At 29.1% G+C, this 21,266-nt stretch overlaps 2 protein-coding genes across 4 annotated transcripts; one reads left to right on the forward strand and one right to left on the reverse strand.

The window, feature by feature from the left end:
* Positions 1–3,852: 3,852 nt before the first annotated feature.
* Positions 3,853–6,029, forward strand: LOC140866559 (uncharacterized). Of its 3 annotated transcripts, none has more exons than XM_073271573.1 (2): positions 3,853–4,361; positions 5,431–6,029. In XM_073271573.1, exon 1 carries the CDS (start codon positions 3,938–3,940, stop codon positions 4,328–4,330), a length of 393 nt encoding a protein of 130 aa, XP_073127674.1. In that variant the 5' UTR covers positions 3,853–3,937; the 3' UTR covers positions 4,331–4,361; positions 5,431–6,029. The 3 variants fall into 3 exon arrangements, with proteins under 3 accessions (XP_073127674.1, XP_073127675.1, XP_073127676.1); XM_073271574.1 differs by lacking the exon at positions 5,431–6,029 and adding an exon at positions 5,263–5,423; XM_073271575.1 differs by lacking the exon at positions 5,431–6,029 and adding an exon at positions 5,002–5,253.
* Positions 6,030–6,301: 272 nt separating this feature from the next.
* Positions 6,302–9,916, reverse strand: LOC140867112 (probable WRKY transcription factor 12). Its single transcript, XM_073272190.1, has 4 exons — positions 9,571–9,916; positions 9,287–9,360; positions 8,260–8,421; positions 6,302–6,620 (listed from the first exon to the last, which is right to left on the reverse strand). Exons 1-4 carry the CDS (start codon positions 9,835–9,837, stop codon positions 6,458–6,460), a joined length of 666 nt encoding a protein of 221 aa, XP_073128291.1. The 5' UTR covers positions 9,838–9,916; the 3' UTR covers positions 6,302–6,457.
* Positions 9,917–21,266: the final 11,350 nt, after the last annotated feature.

Genomic DNA, 21,266 nt, shown 5'->3' on the forward strand with positions numbered 1-21,266 from the left:
CTCGGATCAACCAAACCCTCGAGATTTTCAACGTCCAAAGCCACAAAACCTCCTTCTGTCTTGCTCAACACCGCATGAAGAACAACAACAGGAACGGTCGCAGCAATCGTCGCGAAGAAATGAATGGCCGCACGCGTAAGGATCATCTCAACCCCGCACAAAACAAACAGGAGAAACAACACGTATGGCATGTCGATCATCTTGTGAAGCAACGCGGAACTAGGGAAGGCACGGAGCAAGGCACGGAACAGAAGCACGTATAGGACCGCGACTTCCGTGGTGGCGACGAGATATACGATCGACACCTTTCGACTAGGCACGAGGGTTATGAAGAGAACGGTCCACACGAATATTGCATAGTATAAGCTCAAGTTTCCTAGGTTCTTTATGATTCTTCCGGCTGCTGATTCTGGAGTCGAGGGGATGTTGAAGGGGAATGAAAAAGTGAAAGTGTAAAAGGCTTTCGCCGAATCATTCGATCCGCCGCCGTCGTGGGAGGCGGGAGGTGGCGGAGTGGGGGTCGATAGGCGTTGAGTGGTGGTGCCGTAACCAGCGGCCATGGCTGTGTTTAATTAGTAGAATTAAAATGAAGAATTTGGTAGCTTGAAAGAGTTTGTATGTGTTATATACATATATATTATAATAATGATTTGTTTATATAGCATGATTGCGTAGAAATTGTGCCAATGAAATGAAATTAGTAAAAGTCAATGCTTGACTATCATATAATCTTGTTTTCTAGCTAGGAAGATGCTCTCATGAGATCACGATGAATACCAAGTAAGATTTACTGTTTTGTTGGTGTATTGATTTGTGTCCATGTAGGTTGGCTAAATAATCTGTCTCTCTTTATATGAACAAGGGCAATCCTCATTTTTTGAGCTAACTTTTAAAGTGAGTTAGGTTCAAATCAATTTCTAACTTGTTTGCAAAAGTATCACTTTATTGCATGTATTTCGACAATATTGATTTTTTTTAAAAATAAAAATAAAAATTTGCGTACAAATTATGTTACGTGAAAAGTTAGTTTAAAATGTTGATCGTCAACGGTGCTGCTAGTGAAAGTAGGGGTGTCAATTCGGGTGGGTCGGGTTGAAGAAAAAAATTTAAAAATTCTTCAACCCGAACCTGACCCGAGCCAACCCGAAAATGTTCAACTCGAACCCGAACCCGAATCCATATAACCTGAACCAACTCGAACAACCCGATTTTTTATTATTATATTTTTTAAAAAATAATTAAATAAAAATTATAACACAAAATATTAATAATTTTATTATATTTATTCATATGATAACAAAATCTAAGCTTATATATAATTTAAATCTGAAAGTTTAGTTTTAGAAAATTTAAAGTTTATTTGCTACAAAAAATAAAAAAAATATTTTAAAAAATCAAAATTGTACAAAATAAACATCAAATCAAGAAAATATATTATATCAATATAAAATAAATTTTTTTTAAATAAACAACATATGAAATTGTAACAAATCTTTCTTAATTATATATATAAAAAACAAATAATAAAAATATTCGGGTCAACAACCCGACCCGAATAATTTTTTCGAGTTGGCTTTCGGGTCAACACGATTCAACCCGAACCCAAAAATTCCCAATCCGAATTTGATATTTTTTGGGTTAAATCGTGTCGGGTTGGCGGATTGACTTAATTTTTGACACCCCTAAATGAAAGCACTTTCTGGAAAAAAAAAAAAAAAAAAAAAAAAAAAAAAAAAAGAGGCACTGAAAGGCAATCTCGAAAGAAGAGAAAAATAAGCAAGTACTGGTGCTGGAGAAATTAAGAAATAGCAAGAGTTTAAATAAGATTTGTATAATTAAAAATGTATTTAGTGTTTTACAGGTTAAAAAAACTTAAATCATGTGTATGGGATTTTATTAAATATTTTTAAAAAACATTTTTAAAATGTGTTATTCAAATATATTTTTAAAAAACAATTGAGATGTGTTTATTATTCTTTTAAAATTGAAAGTAATGATAGAAAAAACAAAAAATAAATTTTTTTCATTGTAAAAACTTTTCTATAAAATAATTTTTCAAACACATATTTAATCTTAAAATAATTTAAAACATTTTATAAATTTTTTAAAAAAAATTTACAAAATTTTTTTAGCTATTTATTTATAAATTGAACCAAGAAATAATTAATTAGTAATTAAATATTATTCATAGTCAAGTCAAGTCTAGAATTTGTCCACCTTTAGTATGGAGGTCTGCGGGTTACTTTCAAATGACGCGTTATTCATACCTAATAATTTAATTGTGATGTTGCCTTTGTTTATTTAATGTATTTATTTTGGGAAAATCAAAGAATAATGATTTCGCAAGGGCCAAACATTCAAAAAATTGAAGACAAGTACTTTGTTCTTGAACTTCTGTAAAATAAATAAATAAATAAATATCTTAAATATTGAACAAACCTATACATGCATTCAAGTGAGAATCATTGAAACTTTGGAGAATAACGATAGCTTTGGATAGGGGTGATTACAGTACGGTAATTGGCGGTTTTTCGTAAAAAATTCAAATTGAATATTGCAAGTAAATAAATAACAATCAAGCGACAAAATAAAATTAATCAATTATAATATGTTTTAGACAAGGTTGAAGATTAATATTTGTATAAAGAAGTAGTAAATAGATTAACAAGAGAGAAATAAGAGAAATTTTTTTGAAGAAGAGTTGGGAGAAAAGAGAGTGGATGTGACATAGGAATCTATTGTATATAATGTATATACAATGAACTATAAATATAACCCTAGCTAAATATAATTGTACACGGCGGTGCGATGCGGGGTAGTTTGAGCCAAAAATTATAGCCAAACCGTGGCGGCAGGGCGGTTCCCATTTTTTTTAACCGCGGTTATTTTAAAAAAATGAGATACGGCGGTGCAGAGCGGTCGGTTCGGACGGTTTTTGAAAAAAATTGATCACCACTAGCTTTGGAGTCTCAATTTGGAGAATGATGTTATTTACAAAAATGTCGTGTAAAATGACCCTTTTGTATTTTTATTTTTATTTTTGGTTTGTTTGATGCATACAGCTGTTCATTTTAATTTTTTTATTTAATTTTAATAGTTTTTTGGTATTTTTTAATTTATTTCAAGTTTTTCCCTGTTTTCTTATTTATTTATTTTAATTGAATTATTTGGAAAGAAAAAAAAACAATAAACGAAAATAATAATTAATAAATAACATCGTGACGAAAAACAAAGAATAGGAAATTTTACAAAATTTTGAAAATATGAGTTGGAGTGTGTAAGTTTGATTCTAACTCTTTGCCCTTTAACAATATAAATGAATTAACAATATAAATGAATGATGAATAATCCTATAGATTATATGTTATTTATTATCGGTGTCAAATTGATGGGGTCAAATCAATTAGCTCCCGTATTGGTAAAGTCTATGCCACCCCAAGGCATCCCAAGGGCTTGGGTGGCGTGACAATCCGTGATTGATTTTTAAATTTGTGGGCTTCACATGTGATTCATTGATTTTAATCAATCATACTCTGCCACGTCACCTCAAGGACAGTACCCTTGAGGTAGCATAGACTTTCCCGTATTTCAAGCTTAATACGTAGTATAGATTTTAATTACAAAGTGAAATTTGTTTGATTTTGAAATAATATAATCTTCATCTCACTCATTTAAAGTTATAATATATAATATTTTCACACATATTAGAAAATATAAAGTAAATTTTATAAATGAAAAAAAGATACTATACCAATATACTAAGGGCCTATTTATGCTTTTTTTTTTGGGGTTTTATTTTTTCCTTGTTTTCTTCCAATGAAAGAAGGATGGATGCAATTAGCCCGAGGAAAACTTATGATTTTCACACCATCGGGGCCCTCATTAGTCATTTAACTCATTATCAATTTTTTTCCCGGCTAGACTCGCCGCCTGAAAGATGGCGGCCCCAGCGGCGACCAAGAGCGGCGTCCATCTCCTGCGTATAGTCCTCTCCTGCAGAAAAATCACAGCCCAAGTCATATCTCCCAGCACCGACTCTATTATAGCCATGGCTTCATCCACCGAACAAGAATTCCTCGTTGACTACAAAGCGAAGCTCGACCGCTTCCCGCGCTCCCAATTCCTCTGGAGCTCCAAAATTGCTGCCAGAATCGGGGAAAAGATGGCCACCCGTCTCAAAGAAGTCGGGGTCTTGAGCGTCCAAATTGATGCGCAGGAGGAGTTGTCGAGGCCGATTCATTATCGGAAAATGGTACGACCATTTTTCGATACCGTAAAGTCTGGTGGGATAACCGTCGCCGGTGCCGAGGATTTAATATTTCTGGGTTGATGATGGATTATCTGATAAACCCATTTTTCAGGTTTATTTTTTCGGTCTTAATCTAATCTACTGTCTTTTTATTTATTCTCTTCATTTTGTTCTGTTTATAATGTTAAAGAATCAATCTTTTTTTTTACGAATTGATTGGTAATCGATTGCGAGCATAAAAATTGTTGTGATTGTTGAACTTTAAGTTCAATGCTTGGTGGAGTGGTGAAAGATTATGGTCATTTGCCATTGGAACATTGGAATTCTTAGGTTGTGTTTGGACACAAAGATTTTTAATCCATGGATTTCAAATATATTCAAATGTATTTTTGTTGTATACAGAAGCCACAACATAAATTTCAAATCTACTGCTTTCACGTTGATATGATATTTCATATTAGTTAGGATAGATTTCACGTCCACCAATAATGAATTCATTTGAAATGTATTCTATTTTATATACTAATGTGTAAATAAGTAGTGTATAGATTTAGGATTTAATCTATTATTTCATTGTTAACACCATCCAAGCACAACCTTTGTGTTTGACCGTGGACAAGTTATATTTCTATATGTTTGGATGGTTTTGCCTCAAAAGTTAATAAATAATAGAGCAATCCTATCTACACTTAGTTTCGAGTTTCCACATTAACCAACAGGCATGGGACAACTAACAAACGTGTGTGTAATAGGTACGACTTCCGGGCATCTGGCGGGGGCAAAATGGTTTTGTGGGGGCTGACTCAATGCATTTGAAAGATGTGAAACTAGTCAATGGGAAAAAGCACACATTAGTTTTACATATTTGGCGTTTGATACTCGTTCACACATTCTAAACTGCTATTTCTTGAAATCGCTGCGATTCTTCAAGTGTTGAGAATTTGAGCATGAGCTCGGTAGAGATTAATAAATTCTAAGAGATATCTTGGTTTTCATTTGACATGGATATGCAGTAGCAATAAGTATTCTCATTCCACAGAAACCAGAAAGGAGAATGGATTCTCATTGTTATTTTGCTTCACTTTTGTTATTGTTTTCGTCATCCGTCTTGTGAAGTTTTTTCCATTTCAACACTCGTTTGGTGAAGTTTATCTTTGTGTACCTTTATTTTGCTGATGCAGCTCGGATGTGTGCAACATTTTTTTTGCTGGCCAAAATATGAAAAATACTATATCTGGTTCCCAGAGGGCCGAGTCGATGTATCAGTATCACACAAGATTTTGCTACAGATCGATAGATGTCAATAACTAGAGGAGCTGATATTTCCTTGTAACTTGAGTTTATTTGTTTTCTCGGTCCGTCTTTTTTAGAACATGTCAAGTTGATATCTTCGTCTAGAGAAGACGATTCATGTTCAGGACCGAAACTGGAATAGATGCCTAAGAACTTGCAGATTTCAGAAAACGGCTGGAAAATGGTAGCTATATGTTTTGTGCCAATTATTAGTATATGGTACAGATATGCAGTCTCTATTGTAATCCTTTGTGAATCAAAGCCTCATTTATCTTCAAACCATAGCGCCTTACTTCATTCTTGGTTCTTATTGCTGAAAACTGCGGGGAGAGGGCGCTCCGGCCAAGTCATTCAAGAGGTCATATTCATTGTGGTTACACCTAACTTTTGAATCCATTCGTGCCACTCATTTCAACTGTAATCATAGACTCATAGTCTGTGTGTGTGTATATATGCTTATATATAACAAACTCTGCGTGTGTCAATTTTCTTTCATAATTTCTTCAAATCTAAGAACAAGTTTGAAAGTGTACGGGTACATACGAGGGAAAAGCGAATTGGCATGCATGCTTTCTTACAAAATCAGCTGGAGTTACTATATATTATGCACTAGATGCCCATCAAAATTCTCCAGCAGAAAAATCCAAGCACAAAAATTGAGAATTCATTATGACATTCTGACTGAAAAAAGGAATGTTGACTCAGTGGAAATATTTTAAAGCAAATGAAACAAGAAGAAAGGAGCAAATAGAATGGGCACATTAACATAAGCTATGTCACACAAACAATTAAATGTCACACTCACTCACTCACACATATATGAATAAGAATAGTAATAATAATGAAATCTAGAGCATGTCTGATGTACATAGTTTGTGTTGTGTAATATATATATATATAAGGGATGGAGTTCATTTAAAATGAGGTGAAACACTCTTGTTCCGGGGAGTTCGAATCGTCGCAAGGCGAGTGGTTGTGCCGGCCTTCGTAGGTCGTTATTACCATCCGGCAGTCCTCCGAGAGTCGCTCGACCCTCTTCTTGACCCGACAGTTGCTGTGAGTACATCGGTAATAACTTCTACATGATAAAATTTGACAAAACCATGTCTAAGAATGATATGCATATAAATAACAGAGGGAAATTATAAGTCTCGCATTTTGCTATAAATTTATATATTTTCAAGAAATGTGAATGCATGAGTCTGAAATAGAAGTACACGGCATGTTTTTTTATATATAAAACTCCAGGTGATGGTGGGAACCCCGATCCTCTTAGAATAATGTTTTTTTAATAAATAAAAAAAAACTATAATTTCACCATAAATGTGCAGCACAAAATATATAGGACTCATGCATTGGTTCACAATATTTTCCCCCTCTTCGGCATGAGAAGGAAACCATGGCATTTTCTTGAACTAATTGCATGTATAATTTTTTTTTGGAAATGGTGAAGGGATTTATAGGGTTGGCTATGATAATATCCTCCATAAACAATTAAAAACAAATATAATATATAAGATCGACCAGATTATTATTTTAACAATAAAAAGTAGTTGCCAAAATAATTTATTTTAATAAATTGGTGGGCAGAAATTTGTATTCCATTTAGCTTAATATATTGTTTGGATGATGATGTGATACTATGCCTTACATCAATCAGTTGTTAGGTTCAGAAATCACAATAATGAAGATATATATATTATATAATAATAATAATAATAATAATAATAATAATAATAATAATATTAAAAAAAAAGAAGATAAATTTTCCCTTTATCCTATGTCTGCAAGAATTCAAAAGAAAGACGGAAAATAAGCCAAAATGACTGCAAGAGTGGTGTACTATCAACATTCTGCTCCACTCCTCACACCAATTATAGCAATAATTATTCATCATATTTTCATATACAAGAATGCGCACACACTCACAAACACAGTTTTGACAAATCTATGTAGCCTACGAAGAAATTAAGTAATATGTACTTGTTAGAATCGTACATTACTTATATCTCCAGCTTCCTAAAAACAACAATAACATTGTGTGTGCGTGTGTGTGTGTGTGTTTTTTTTTTAAATGTGTATGTAAGGACTAAGGTTGTTCATTTTAATTTTTAATGCGTTGTTTTTTTATAATAATTAATAATAATAATAAAAAATTTCTTTTGTTCTGATTTTGAATATACTTCTCCTCTATTTTGAGGAAAAATGATAATGTTTCATGAGTTTTGATTCATTAACATTTTTCAAGTTTAGTTTTGACAAGTTAACTTTTAATTTTTTGCTATTTTAATCAAATTGCCAACGTATACGTTTTTCAATATCACAACATCGTTTGTTGGTATCGGTCGATATCTTCTGTTGTCACATCAGCAATTAGATCAAAATTGATAAAAAAAAATTTTAGTGAACTGTGTACCCACCAAACTTTTGAAATTTTAGTGAAACAAAACTCAATATCTTTCAGGTTAATAGATGTTTTTTTTAAAAAAAAAATAAAATAAAAAAACCAAAACTCGTATCAGTACTCGCATAACTCTAAAAAACAAATGCAATAACTATTGCATAGATAAAATCAATCAAGGTCACACACGTATATAATACATATATGTATGTTAAAAATTCTCAATCCATTATATACGATCAGTAAGTTAACTAGAATTTAAGAAAAAGAAAATCAAAATTAATAATGAAAAGATTATATATATATGAGAATATACCTTGGATGAAGGCTGTTCTTGACAACCTTCTGCCCATATTTCCTCCATTTGTAACCATCATCAAGAACATCTATGTCACTCCTTGTCTGAAAACAAAATCTTGGCTCCCTTAGCTTCCTCCTCACTTTCACTTTGTTCTTATCTGATGAACAATTCCTCCACCTGCGCGTATACCCGAAATATATATATATTTATGTTTTTGTGACTCCGATCGATAACATATATTCCGGCTACTTTGTTACAAACATGGATCAAATTCAAACACCGAGTGTACGTACAGAGATGCATATACATATATGTATAGTGGAAGCAGCACTTGTACGTACGTCCTCCTCAGATTTCACTAAAAATTATATTCATCACATTGACATTATATTATATTTATTAATTGGCAGGCATCATTCAGACCAAAAGGTACGTAACGTTCGTGGGATTAATTAATTTCTACGATATATTAACATCTTTCATTACAAAAACATAAACATTGTCGATCCCTTCAAATCACGCTAATAATTATATTCTCATTTATTTCTTTTAAGCCAAACAGAAGCATTTTTTTTTTTTAAAAAAAAAAAAATTAGCAGAAAAAAATTCCACATTCGAAATGAGGATTCTCTATTTTTTAAAAAGAAGATTAATGTTTTATATAGGTTAGTTTTATTGCAGTAAAAATGTGCAGGAGAAACCTGGCTATGAATCAGACATGTGGCATCAAATTCAATGTTTGAAATACTATATTTTGTTAGGTTTTGAGAATCTAAACTTGCTGTATATATATATTGGCAAAGATCTTGATGAAAAAAATCTGTAGGGTTTCATGAACTTGTACGTGAGTCAGATCCACTGGAAAACAATATGAACCCACGATGATCGATAATTGGTTTGATGACATATATATATATAAGATAAAATCCCGGCCAGATCGTGCACTTAAATATATATTAACAAGTTATATATGTCCGAGTTAAGTTTTAACCAAACCAATTTCATGGAAAAAGAAAAGGGATTCAAGAAAATATCGAAATACCATGAATTGCCACCTTCATTGTTGTTTGCACTGCAATTTTGATCGTTTACTGACTTGGGATCTACAGCTCCTATCTGTAACATGGATTAATTTCTCCATTTAGTAAAGATTCAAAAAAAAAAAAAAAAAAGAAACAAATTATTATTATTATTGATGGAAATAACAAAGATCTTGGACTTGAAGCAACCCCATAATCTAAAAGTATAATGACAGCAATTTGAAACCTAAAAGTGTAGGCAAGATTTTCAAAGTAAAAAATGAGTGGAGAAATTAAACTCAACTACCTGATCGTTAATATTCCATGAGGGTCTGTTGACAAGCTCTGTATGATTGAAGCTTAAGGAACCATTATTATTGGTGGCGGCTAACTTGGCGGAGCCGCCGTCTCCTCCGCCTCCGCCGCCGTTTATGGGAGGAGTCAAGAAGCTCACGAGTTGATTATGATATTCGAACTGTACAAACCCCATTATTTCTTGATGAGGAGAAGAGAAGGGGACTGCTGCTAATTGTAGCTGATCGTAAATGGGAGGCATCCCTCTTTCTCCTTCCATTATTTGGATCTTTTTCTTTTTTCAAAGGAAATATTGATGATGGATTGAAGAAAATAATGTTTGATTTTTTTTTTTTTAATTTTTTTAATTTTTCTTTTGCGCTGCTGTATTAATTTGGTAGTGGATTGTGGGATATTATTGCATGTTCACAGTACAAACGTGTGGGGGCGTGATACTTATACTTGTGCCTCTTCAATGGGGGTGCTGTGTTTTGTTTTCTTTTGGTCAACTTGTATATATATCGCTCGATGGAATATTGTGCAGTTGATTTTCTTATTATTCCTTTTAAACGAGGTTAATTTCATTATACGAATTTTTTATTTAAATAATAGTAAAAAGTTGATGTAATTTTTTATTGTAAAAAGAAAGACGTTTTATAGATAAAGATCCGTAATCGTTCACGAAAGACCTACATTCTTAATAATATTTGTGTTTTCTTCGTATTAATTCAACTTCAAGTTTTGGTAGCTATGGTCATGTGGGGGTTTTGTGTTTAAATATATATATGTGTGTAAATGTTTGGATTGATCCTTTATATATCCTTTGTGTGGTAATCGAGAATAAGATCTATCTTTTCTTATCCCCGACCTATCTGGCGTGTTTTTTATTATTATTTTTTATTGGATTTTCAATTTCTCATCGGTATTAAAGATATTCTATTTCTGTATAATATTATGATCTTATACAATATGTCATTTACATAAATAAAGAATAAAGAAATGGGAAAATATATAGACTATACAATATGGAGAGTGTTATACATTCCAAAAAGTGTTAGATAACACTCCACATTCCTTAACTTACTATTAGACAAAATTGACCTTATAATATCATTCCTTCAAATTATAAAATCTTGCCCTTCAAAATTTCACTTACAAATTTTTTTTATATTTCAATTTCAACAACCAAACTTTAAAAAAAATTATATTTAAAATGTCATCAAAATATTTTACTATAATATATATAATATTGGAATTTAAAATATTTGATTACCAAAATTTTATTAAATTTTGAAATAAAACACAAAATATCTTAAAATTTAGTATTAAAAAAAGATTTTATGATTTTATATTTTATGATATATCCTCTTGTGATTAATAAAATAATATTTTAATATAATAAATATTAAAATTAATTTCTATCTAATTTGTTTTTATTTTAAGAAATGTTAATATACGGAAAAATAACTTTGATAATAATATTTTAAAATAAATTTTTTGTAGCAGTTATATATCTATGTTATAAGATATATTATAATTAATTTATAATTTTAATTTTTTAAGTAATAAGAGAAAACAATTAAGAAGACAAAATTAAAATAATAGATACAATTAGAGCATAACTCTTTCAAAAAATTGAAACATACAGATTAAAATGAAAATAAAAGTAACGATTTCTTGTGTGTGCCTTTTAAATTTTATTAACAAATTAACAATATTTTTGGACCATTAATTTTTAAGATAATTTGTTTTTAAAATTGAAACAACGAGTTTACCAAAAATAAAAAAACAAATCAGTTAAAGGACATCATTGTCAATATTTTTATAAAACTTAAAAATGAAATGTGTGTAACAAAAATATATATGGAGTTTGAAAAATTTTGGGTTAATTTGATCTTAGTCCGGGTAGCTCAATTCAAAAAATTAAAGCATTGGAGGGCTTAAAATTTTAACTCGAGTAGATTGAAATTTCTGGCTCCGCCATTGGTCGTACATGATTTGTCTAGTGCTGTTTACCTGAATAACATAGTTTGGAGACTATTGCGTTAGTTCGGAGGTTTATCCAGTGCGCACCGAAAGATAGCGGTTGCGGGTTCCAATGTCATTAAAAAAAATCCAACTATTTCAATTTCCAGAAAAAAAAAATATTGCACGAGTTCGAAATTAAAACTTCACGTTTAATTGGGATAAAATGTAATATTGTTATTATTAAAATATTGGGTAACTCTCAATCTCAAAAATATTTATCAGTGAGACAGGAGTTGATTCATATATAAAATGAAAATAATATATAAAAAGTAATATTTTTTTTGTTGTTTTGAGTACGAGATCTATTTCATAATATTAACCTAAGAAGGTTTACAAGAGTTTGTGTAAAATATCTGAGTAGAAAATAATATGCCAATGTGGAATAGTATTGAATGAATAATTATATTTCGAAATGCAAATTTCGTTGTGCAAAATGATACTCTAAATATATATTTAAAATATAAGAAATTAATATTTAGGGGATGATATATAGTATATTCACATAAAAAAAATTAACATAAAGATAAAAATCTAATAAATTGTGCATATTTATTTTAATGAAATGATCAATATAAATATTTTTAACAACAGATTATGCATAGATATATAGATAATATATAGACCATATTTTTTTCATTTAATTTCAGTGGAAATTTTTTAAGTGTTGCTTTCAATCTTAGTTCAACCCGTTTGAACTAATAATTTACTGTTTTGAAAAAACAAGGATGATTTCGTAGCTTAATCAGATAATTCATTGGGTCACTTTTATTTTATTTATTTTTTTGTTAGTAAATATTTATATTTCAGTTAAGTGAGAATTTCAAAAATAACAAAATTCATGAATCAAATCAGTGTTCTAAACGACGGTGTCTAGGCGCTAGGCGGTTGTCTACCGTCCTGATTTTAGTCTGTTGAAGTTTCTGTGAGGTATTACATTAATTGATTATCTAAGCCGACTAATCGTCGTCTAGGCTGCCTAATCGTTGTCTAGCTAGACGCCTCAAAGTCGGCTTAGGCTACCAATTGGATTAATATATAATATATTTTTATTTATAAAATAGATTATTTGACATATTCGCACATCAATTTATATCAGACGAATACGAGATCTAGAAATATCTCATGTATTTCGAGTTTAAATTTGATAAAAAATAATTATTGGAGGAATATTAAGACGAACAAGAAAAATTAGATATTTAAACTAAAAAACACTACTTATTATTGGAGAAATATTAAGATAAATTGGACTGGAATAATTAGATATTTAGGATAAAAAGAAAAAACTACCTAGGCCTCACTTAGGCGGCTAGACGCTTAGGTGGTGTGCGATCATCCACTTACTATCTAGTATCTACCACATACCGCTTTTTAGAACATTAAATCAAATATTTTCCACTTTTTTATTTTTTTTTCTAATTTTTTTCAATTGGTGGAACCACAAACACTCCAAACATCTGCACATCGTGAGTGTTTAATTTTTCAATAATTTTACAAATAATAATATTATTAATATAAACAATCCGAATGTTATTGAAAATATTATTGATAAGTATATCCCATAGTACATCCCATAGTACATACTATATTGGTTGGATCATGTTTTCCTAACTTTCCACTAATTAAACATCACACACTAATACTAATGAGATTCAAGAACGCCATTATAATTTTCAAGCTAGCTAGCAGCGCTTAAAATAAGTTTTCATTGCTCTTAACATTTTTCAATTTAAATATAGAAAGCCGCAATCCGCTTAATTAGACGAGAAGTTATAGATCCTGAATTTGTAAAATTGAAGTTCAACAAAGTGAGGATATATATACATATATATACAACATAGAGAGAGTAGATTTCTTGTGAATGAGTCAGCTCTGCTCATATTTTCAATAAATTAAAAAAGTAATATTTTTCCATAAAAAATAATGTTTTTACATGAATGATCCAAATAAGATACCCGTCTTACAAAATTGACCCGTGAATCGTGTCACAAAATTTTTTGTGATATAAGTATATGTATGTTTGTATGTATATGAGATTGTTACTAATTAGTAGGGGTGATCACGGCGCGGTTTGTGGTTTTTTTTGAAAAAATTCAAACCGAATTGTCACTTGCGGTTCGATTATATATATTTTTTAATTGCGGTTTTGCATGTAAAATAAATTTCGCGGTTTTGGGCGGTTTTAAGTGGTGGTGGTCGGTTCGCGATTTTTTTAATGATAAGTAAAAATGAAAAAAATAGAGCTATTCAAATTATATAGAATAATGAATAAAAGTACAATAAACTAAATAAAACTATATAAAATAACAATCAAGCTACAAAATAACAAGAGAGAAAGAGGGGGAAAAATTGAAGGAGAGTTGAGAGAGTGAAGGTGGCAAAAGTAGGAAATCTATTGTGTATATAATGCTCGTTATTAAATACAACTCTAGCTAAATAAAATTTTAAATGCCAGTGCAGGGTGGTGTGGTTTTGGCTAAATAATATTATAACCACACCGTGGGGGCATGACGGTTTCTTTTTTCTTTTTTTTTTTCTTAACCGCTGTTATTTTTTTTAAAAAAATAAGATACAACGATGCGTCGTGGTATGGTGTGATTGGATCGAACGATTTTTTTTTAAATTTAATCAGCCCTATTTATTATTTATTAGTAGCAATGGGGAGATGGGGTCCATAAAAAATTAAAGTCTCCATCCATGTCAAATATTTTCTGTGGCAGAGGAAAAGAAAATGATGGGGGTTTCAATTCTAAGAATCCACCAATATCTATTCCCAATAGGTGAAATGCAATTGTCTACTCACACCACCCTTCCCATCCCTACAAAAAGATGGGCATAACTATCATAACTTCCACACCATTAATCTATACACAAAATAAATATCATAAATGTATTTGTTATAAATTTATATAATATAATAATTTAAGATATTAATGTCATATATCTTCCAATGAAAAATGCTACTCTTTCGTTTAATTAGCAAAAATTGCATTCACGACCGAAACACTTCTTGCTTTGATGACATGATCAACTCTTTTATTTGTGGGAGAGGTCGTAAGGTTCCGGCCTCTCACACTCCCAACGCCCTCCGATCCACACATTTCTTGTTTTTATTCCTATCCCGAAACTTTGTTCTTCGTGGAACGATCGATGAACACAATAAAAAATAATGTTTGTTCATGAATGATCCAAATAAAATACCCTTTTTTATTCAGAAAAATTTATTATAGGAACATATTTTAATCAATTCTAAAAATAAATAAATCATTTTTCAGACATGATAATCAACAACTTGAAAGTTCTAAGAAATTCGTTGCATTGAGCCAAATATTTATCGCATGCATCGATTATGAGTCACTGGTATTAACGAAAACGAAATACTGTTATAACTAGAAAGACAAAAGTTGAAGTTCCTAACATTTTTAGGTAGTGTTTGAGAGAGCTTTTATGAAGTACTTATCAGCTTTTCGTTAACAAAATTTTGCAATGTTGTAAAATTTTGTTAACGAAAAGTTGAGAAGTGCTTTTTAGAAGTTCTTTCAAACACTACCTTAGTATTCGATTCGAATTTTAAAAATTGAGCCTCATCAAGAAAAAAACAATAATAAAAAAAGTCTGTTTATATATTATTATTTGATTAAAGATGATTTTTAAAACTGATCTATAACGCATAGGCTTAATTTTAAAAAATCAACGATTTAGTGATATTGTTTAAAGAATATATACTTGACAAAGGTAGTGTTTGAAAGAGCTTTTAAGAAGTATTTCTCAACTTTTTTTTAACAAAATTTGAAAATTTGTGAAATTTTGTTAAAGATAAGATGAGAAGTGCTTCCTAGAAGTTTTCACAATTCCCAAATACTACCAAAATGTTATATGTGTGTGCATAGATATATTATTTCATGGAAATTATCATAAGGAGAATTTTGAAATATACTTTAAATGAGTTTTCAATATATCATGAAAGTCGATGAGAAATAACAAACACGTACAATACCTCTTAACTAAAGAAAATAAAATAATATAAAATTGGGTCTTCTTTTAGACATAGAATTGAGGTAATAGACTAATTGACTTATATCCGACGACAAATTTAAAAGAGGTAACATTGTGGCAGATGATATAATAAAATTTGTATAATAAATCAAATTGAAACCCTACATGGATTCCCAAATAGGAGAGGAGCGATGCACTAAACGACATGTGGGGCCACAGTGGAAATGTAGAAGGTCATTTTGCTATATATCCTCAAAATTATGTACATAATTATAATAATAATAATAACATTTTAGGGATCAATTGAAATATAGCATATCTTGTGATTAATCTCGTAAACCTTCACTGTATGTTTACGGTAGAAAATTGTAATTTTGCTTTTATATATATATATATATCTATATATATATATATTAAGAAATCACAAAGTTAGAAAAATATGACATGTGAAACCAACGTCTAGATGAGTTGTATTTTTCAATTTTTGACAATTTTAATTATATTTTATTTTGAGTGTTGATATGGTGCACGTACACACATATTCAACGTCATTTTGGTGTCATGTTGTTGCAGTGTTGGCATCACATCATAGAAATGAAGTCGAACAAATAGCAAATTAAGATTGAAAATTTGATAATAAAAAAAAACAAAATCACAGGATGACATGATGTGTAGATTTCGGTGAGATAGTTTCACGAATAGGGGCGGAGCCAGGATCAAGTAAAAGGGGGGTCAACATAGAAGAAACTGAAAGCGTAAATACAGGTGGATAGATTTTTGACTTTTTTTTAAAAAAAAAAAGAAAAAGAAAAAAAGAGAGATATTATTAGAAATGAAAAAAAGAAAAACAAGAGATGGGGACTAGACCAAATCTCTCTCAAGATCTAAACAATTAAATAAGTTTCGAGTGAGTTCTGATATAAGGAAGTTGTCGAACATGATCAAAATGCTCAAATTGAATTCTTAATTACAACATCTCATGTTTTGCAAACTTTTTTGGATAAAACTTAGTAGATGAAAATAAATTCATTGCATTCAATTTTCTGCTAGTTTATTTAACACTATCTACTCTATCTTTATCAATTAAATTACATTATGATTAATGAATATAGTAAAAATACATTGCTATCCACAAATATTTTCGACCGATTATTCAACAGATAGAAATAGTCAAACAAAAATAATCAAAGACACACAAATTAACAATGCTAATTTCATTTTTTATAATAAATTTTAGTATTTCTAATATTGATATCATATGTGTTGTCCCATAATTGAATAAAACAAAGATTTAAAACAAGAAAAAAATTAAAAAATATATGCTCTCAAGAAACCAAAACCTAATTTTTTGAGAAAAATAATTTAAAATACACGATATGAAGAAAAAAATACACAAAAAACCTGAAATAATTTACGAAATGTCCTTAAATCTTTTTTTAAAAAAGGCAAAACGACCTTAAATTAAAAATCCTCAATCACTACTTATATATATTAAAAAATTATTTTTTAACAATAGACACACATAATCATATTTACATCTAATTTTCTGTATAAATATGTGCTTTAATTTATTTGTATGTTTAGGAATGGAGGGAATATTTATAGATATATATGTTGTATAGTAATTTCACGGGTACAAGGCACAATATCCCAGTATAATCTAGTGATCAGTAAACTTATGTACGAACCCACATCATTGTTTTTAAACCATAAATAGTTTGTCAATTTATTTCCAAAGAATCTTCTTCTCCAATTTCACACTTAAAAAATATTATAAAGAAAAAAGCTTCGAGTTTGGGATAGTGATTCATGGATATATAGCTATGGTGCCTATTGGATTATGCTTTAGGCAGTAATAATTAATAGAAAATAATTTGCCCCAAAGTAAAAAAAAAAATCTACCTTTTTGTTTTGAAAAGATTTTCTGCATAGAGTGGTATAAATTAGGACAAGCACGACTAGATTAGAGGAACACGACAGAAGAATAGTCTAAGTTTTCTATAAAATAAACTAGATATGAAAAAATTATAATTTTGATCACTTATATTTATCCTTTTGTGACTTTTAATATTTATGTTTGTTGAATTTTAGTTTTAATCATCTGTTTCTTTTCTCTTCTATTTTAGCATATTTTTTTTCAAAAGGGAGATGACTTGATGTCAATGATATCGTATATAAAATGTCACATCAATACTTATGTTATAAAAATATTAAAATTATCAAAAATCGAAATATACACTACAATAACAAATTTTGCTAAATTTTGATATGTTTTGAAATTGTTCTCCATTCAATAGAGTAAGGCTTGTGTTTGCTTTAAGTGAATAAAATCAATAACAATTTTGTTTGCGATTATGGTTTTTTTTTTCAATGGTCGAATTTAGATATTCTTACCCTAAATGTTTTTCGGTTTAAAATGCACAAAATATTTTTAGTTTTTAAACAATTCTGTTTGTTTTAAAACTTGAATGTCGTATAATAGATAATGAAAAGAAAAAGAAAAAACAAACAGTAGTATCTTTGTTTTTTGTTCTTTTAATTACCTTATCAAATATATTTTATTTATTTTTTATTGTGATTCAACAAGCAATAATGAAAAAAATTATCTTCTTTTTGCTGCATCCATACATGAGATGGGATGGAAGGACAAGAATCCAATCATGTCACCCTAGCAATTAATTTTTAAATAAATTTCATTTATAACATTGTGCTTACAAAATCATACTGTATAAATTATTGTCTCTGATTTTTTTTAATATATAAATTCATCAATACTAAAAATCATGAAATAAAGATTCTGTCCGCAGAAAGTGATTGGGTACTGATAGAAATTCTGACAATTTCGTAATCATGTTTATATATCAACCATTCCTTGCGTGCACCTTGGTAATAATAAACTATATATATTTTGCATATTTGTACCATAAAAATAATCAATAAATTAATTTTTATACTTATCAATTATCCCAACACAGTCAAATTTCAACTGAAAAAGTTGGTAAAAACGGAACAACTTTCAGTCCATTCTGTGATAAGTACAAATATTCAGGGAATATGTGAGGATTAATCATTAGCTATAACATCACAATAAATTTGAATTTTTACTGATCCCGATTCTCAAGATTTAGACTGAATTAAAAAAAAGACCAAAAATCAATTCGAGTAAAAAATATTTCGAAGTATATATATAGGGATTTGCGAATCAAGTTCTTTCCTCTTTTTTTTTTTTCTTTTTTGAATTTAATTTTGGTATGTTATTTTTTTTAATAATAGTTTTAAGTCATTATTTTGTTTGATTCTCGTTCGGATGTGCTCAGTGTGACATGAAAAAATTAATGGAAAAATAACTAAAAATGCAAAATAAATTATCAAAATTGTCTAAATATGTGATATAAGAAAAATAAAATTCAAATTTTATTATATAGTGGATTAGAATCGTAAAACATCAAACATAAAAGACGGAACAAAAATTTTAGACACACAACACAATACATTTCTTTTTCCTTACATCTTTCGTAGCCAAAGGTTTTCTAATATTCCTTTAATAAATTATTTACATTTTATTATATAATTTCACATAATAATTTAAACTGGCATCATTTCGAACTTTATATTCAAATACCAGCAAGATAACGTCACAAAGTTATCATAAATATCGGTGAAATCTCAGTGATTAAAGAATAATGTTTGGTTTCATCCATTTAATGCATGCCATTTCTGACACTGTCAATAGCCACGACAAGTGTTGGTAATCTAATACATTTTTTAAAATTCTTTTATAAAAACCTTGAAAAATAAGAATTTATCATGATATGAAACAAAATAAATAAAGTTCTCTATCAGACAAATATTTTTAGAGTTTTATAAGTAGAGCAAAAAACTTAAAATATCTTTAAAGGTTTAGTAAAATATATATCAAAAAGAAATTTTAAAAATATTTTTCAAAAAAACAATTGAGATATGTTTTTTTTAGTATGAAAAAACTCGATCGGGTTGAACGATAAATAAATTTGCTTATAAATATTTGTCTAAGCACATTCTTCATTTTTTTCACTGCAAATATTTTTTTTAAAAATAATTGTTCAAACACTTTTTCACTCAAATTTTTTTTTTATAAAATAATTGTCAAACACATATATTTATTCTTAAAACATCTTTGAAATCTTTCATATCAAACTTGTAAAAAATCTTTTTTCTAAGTGTTTGTCAAAACGACCTCTAAAGAAATATAAAAATAAATTTATTTTATTTTTGATAAAAAATAAAATCATGAATAAATCAAAACTCCAGAATAAAAACATTTTTATGTTTTTTGGGTTATGTAAAAATTAATGGTGTATTTGGTTCAACGGATTTCATTGAACATGGTGAGATTTATAATTAGAAATCACATTTTGAGTGTTTGACATAATGATATTTTAAAAAGGAAGGGTATTTGTTGGTATTTGACGAAATTCGATATAAGGGGGATTTGATGAGATTTGAGTTACATAAAAATATTTTTTTTTTAAACTTTTGAAAACTTATAAAATATCATTTTCTCAAAAATAGTTCAATATTTAATTCGCATACACCTTATCATACAGTTGAAAATTTTAATTTGAAATCAATTAAAATTTTATATATTTGAAAATATATATAAATTCTTAATTTTTTTATGTCCCTTGATTATTTATTTATTTATTAATACTCAAAACCTAATTATCATAATTTGGTAGATTTATCTCAATGTTGTTTTTATGAAAAATTTTCATGATTAAAAAAATTAGGAAAAATTGCATTTTTGGTCCCGTAGTTTTGTCACTTTGCGATTTTGATCCTCTATGTTTTTATTTTTCAGTTTTAGTCCATTATCTTTATTTTTCGCAATTTTAATCCTTTTTTTGATGTGGCGCTGATGTGGAGTTGACGTGTATAGTTCCACGTAAGTATTTTCGAAGAAAAATGACTGAAATTGCCAAAAATTAAAACATGTAGGACTAAAACTGAAATATGAAAATATAGAGGATCAAAATCGCAAAGTGAGAAACATAAAGGACCAAAATTACAGTTTTTCCAAAAAAATATTGAATAAAAATATTTTTTTGCTACGCCTATGAACCATTTTTCATTATGCATTATATATAATAAATAAGAGATTTAAAAAAAATCATAAGCAAAGCAAATACTTTTTTAATATAAAATAATGTTAAATTTAACTATTAAATTAAAATCTTAGATATCATTCGTCAAATACAATTCTAAATCCACAAATTTAAATACAATTCCAAATACTATTTTAATTCCTCCAAACATTGTGATTTGTGCGGTAATCTTACTTTAATTTGTGTGAGAGTGAGAGAGTGTGTTTATCAACTCAAAATTTGATTGTTCCTATAGAAGTGAGGACATATGTGGATATGATTAAATGTTTTGGTTGATTTCTTTGTAAACATTTCCTTTTTGTATAAAAATTTTGGAAAATTGAGATCATATGAGAATTAAATTATTATCTTAATTAATTAAATAATCGTGAAAAAATAATTTGTCATTTCTATGTATACTTTTCTTTACAGAACTTTAATATTAATGTTTCTTGATCCCACCACCCGTGTGTGTAACACACACGCACGATATGTGTTGGAGTGGATAGACATTTTTTTTCTAACTATCTTTATTGATTTTATCAGTTTTTTTTTCCCGGTACAC

The sequence above is a fragment of the Henckelia pumila genome, chromosome 4, assembly GCF_033568475.1.
Source record: "Henckelia pumila isolate YLH828 chromosome 4, ASM3356847v2, whole genome shotgun sequence".
NCBI classification, from domain to species: Eukaryota; Viridiplantae; Streptophyta; class Magnoliopsida; order Lamiales; family Gesneriaceae; genus Henckelia; species Henckelia pumila.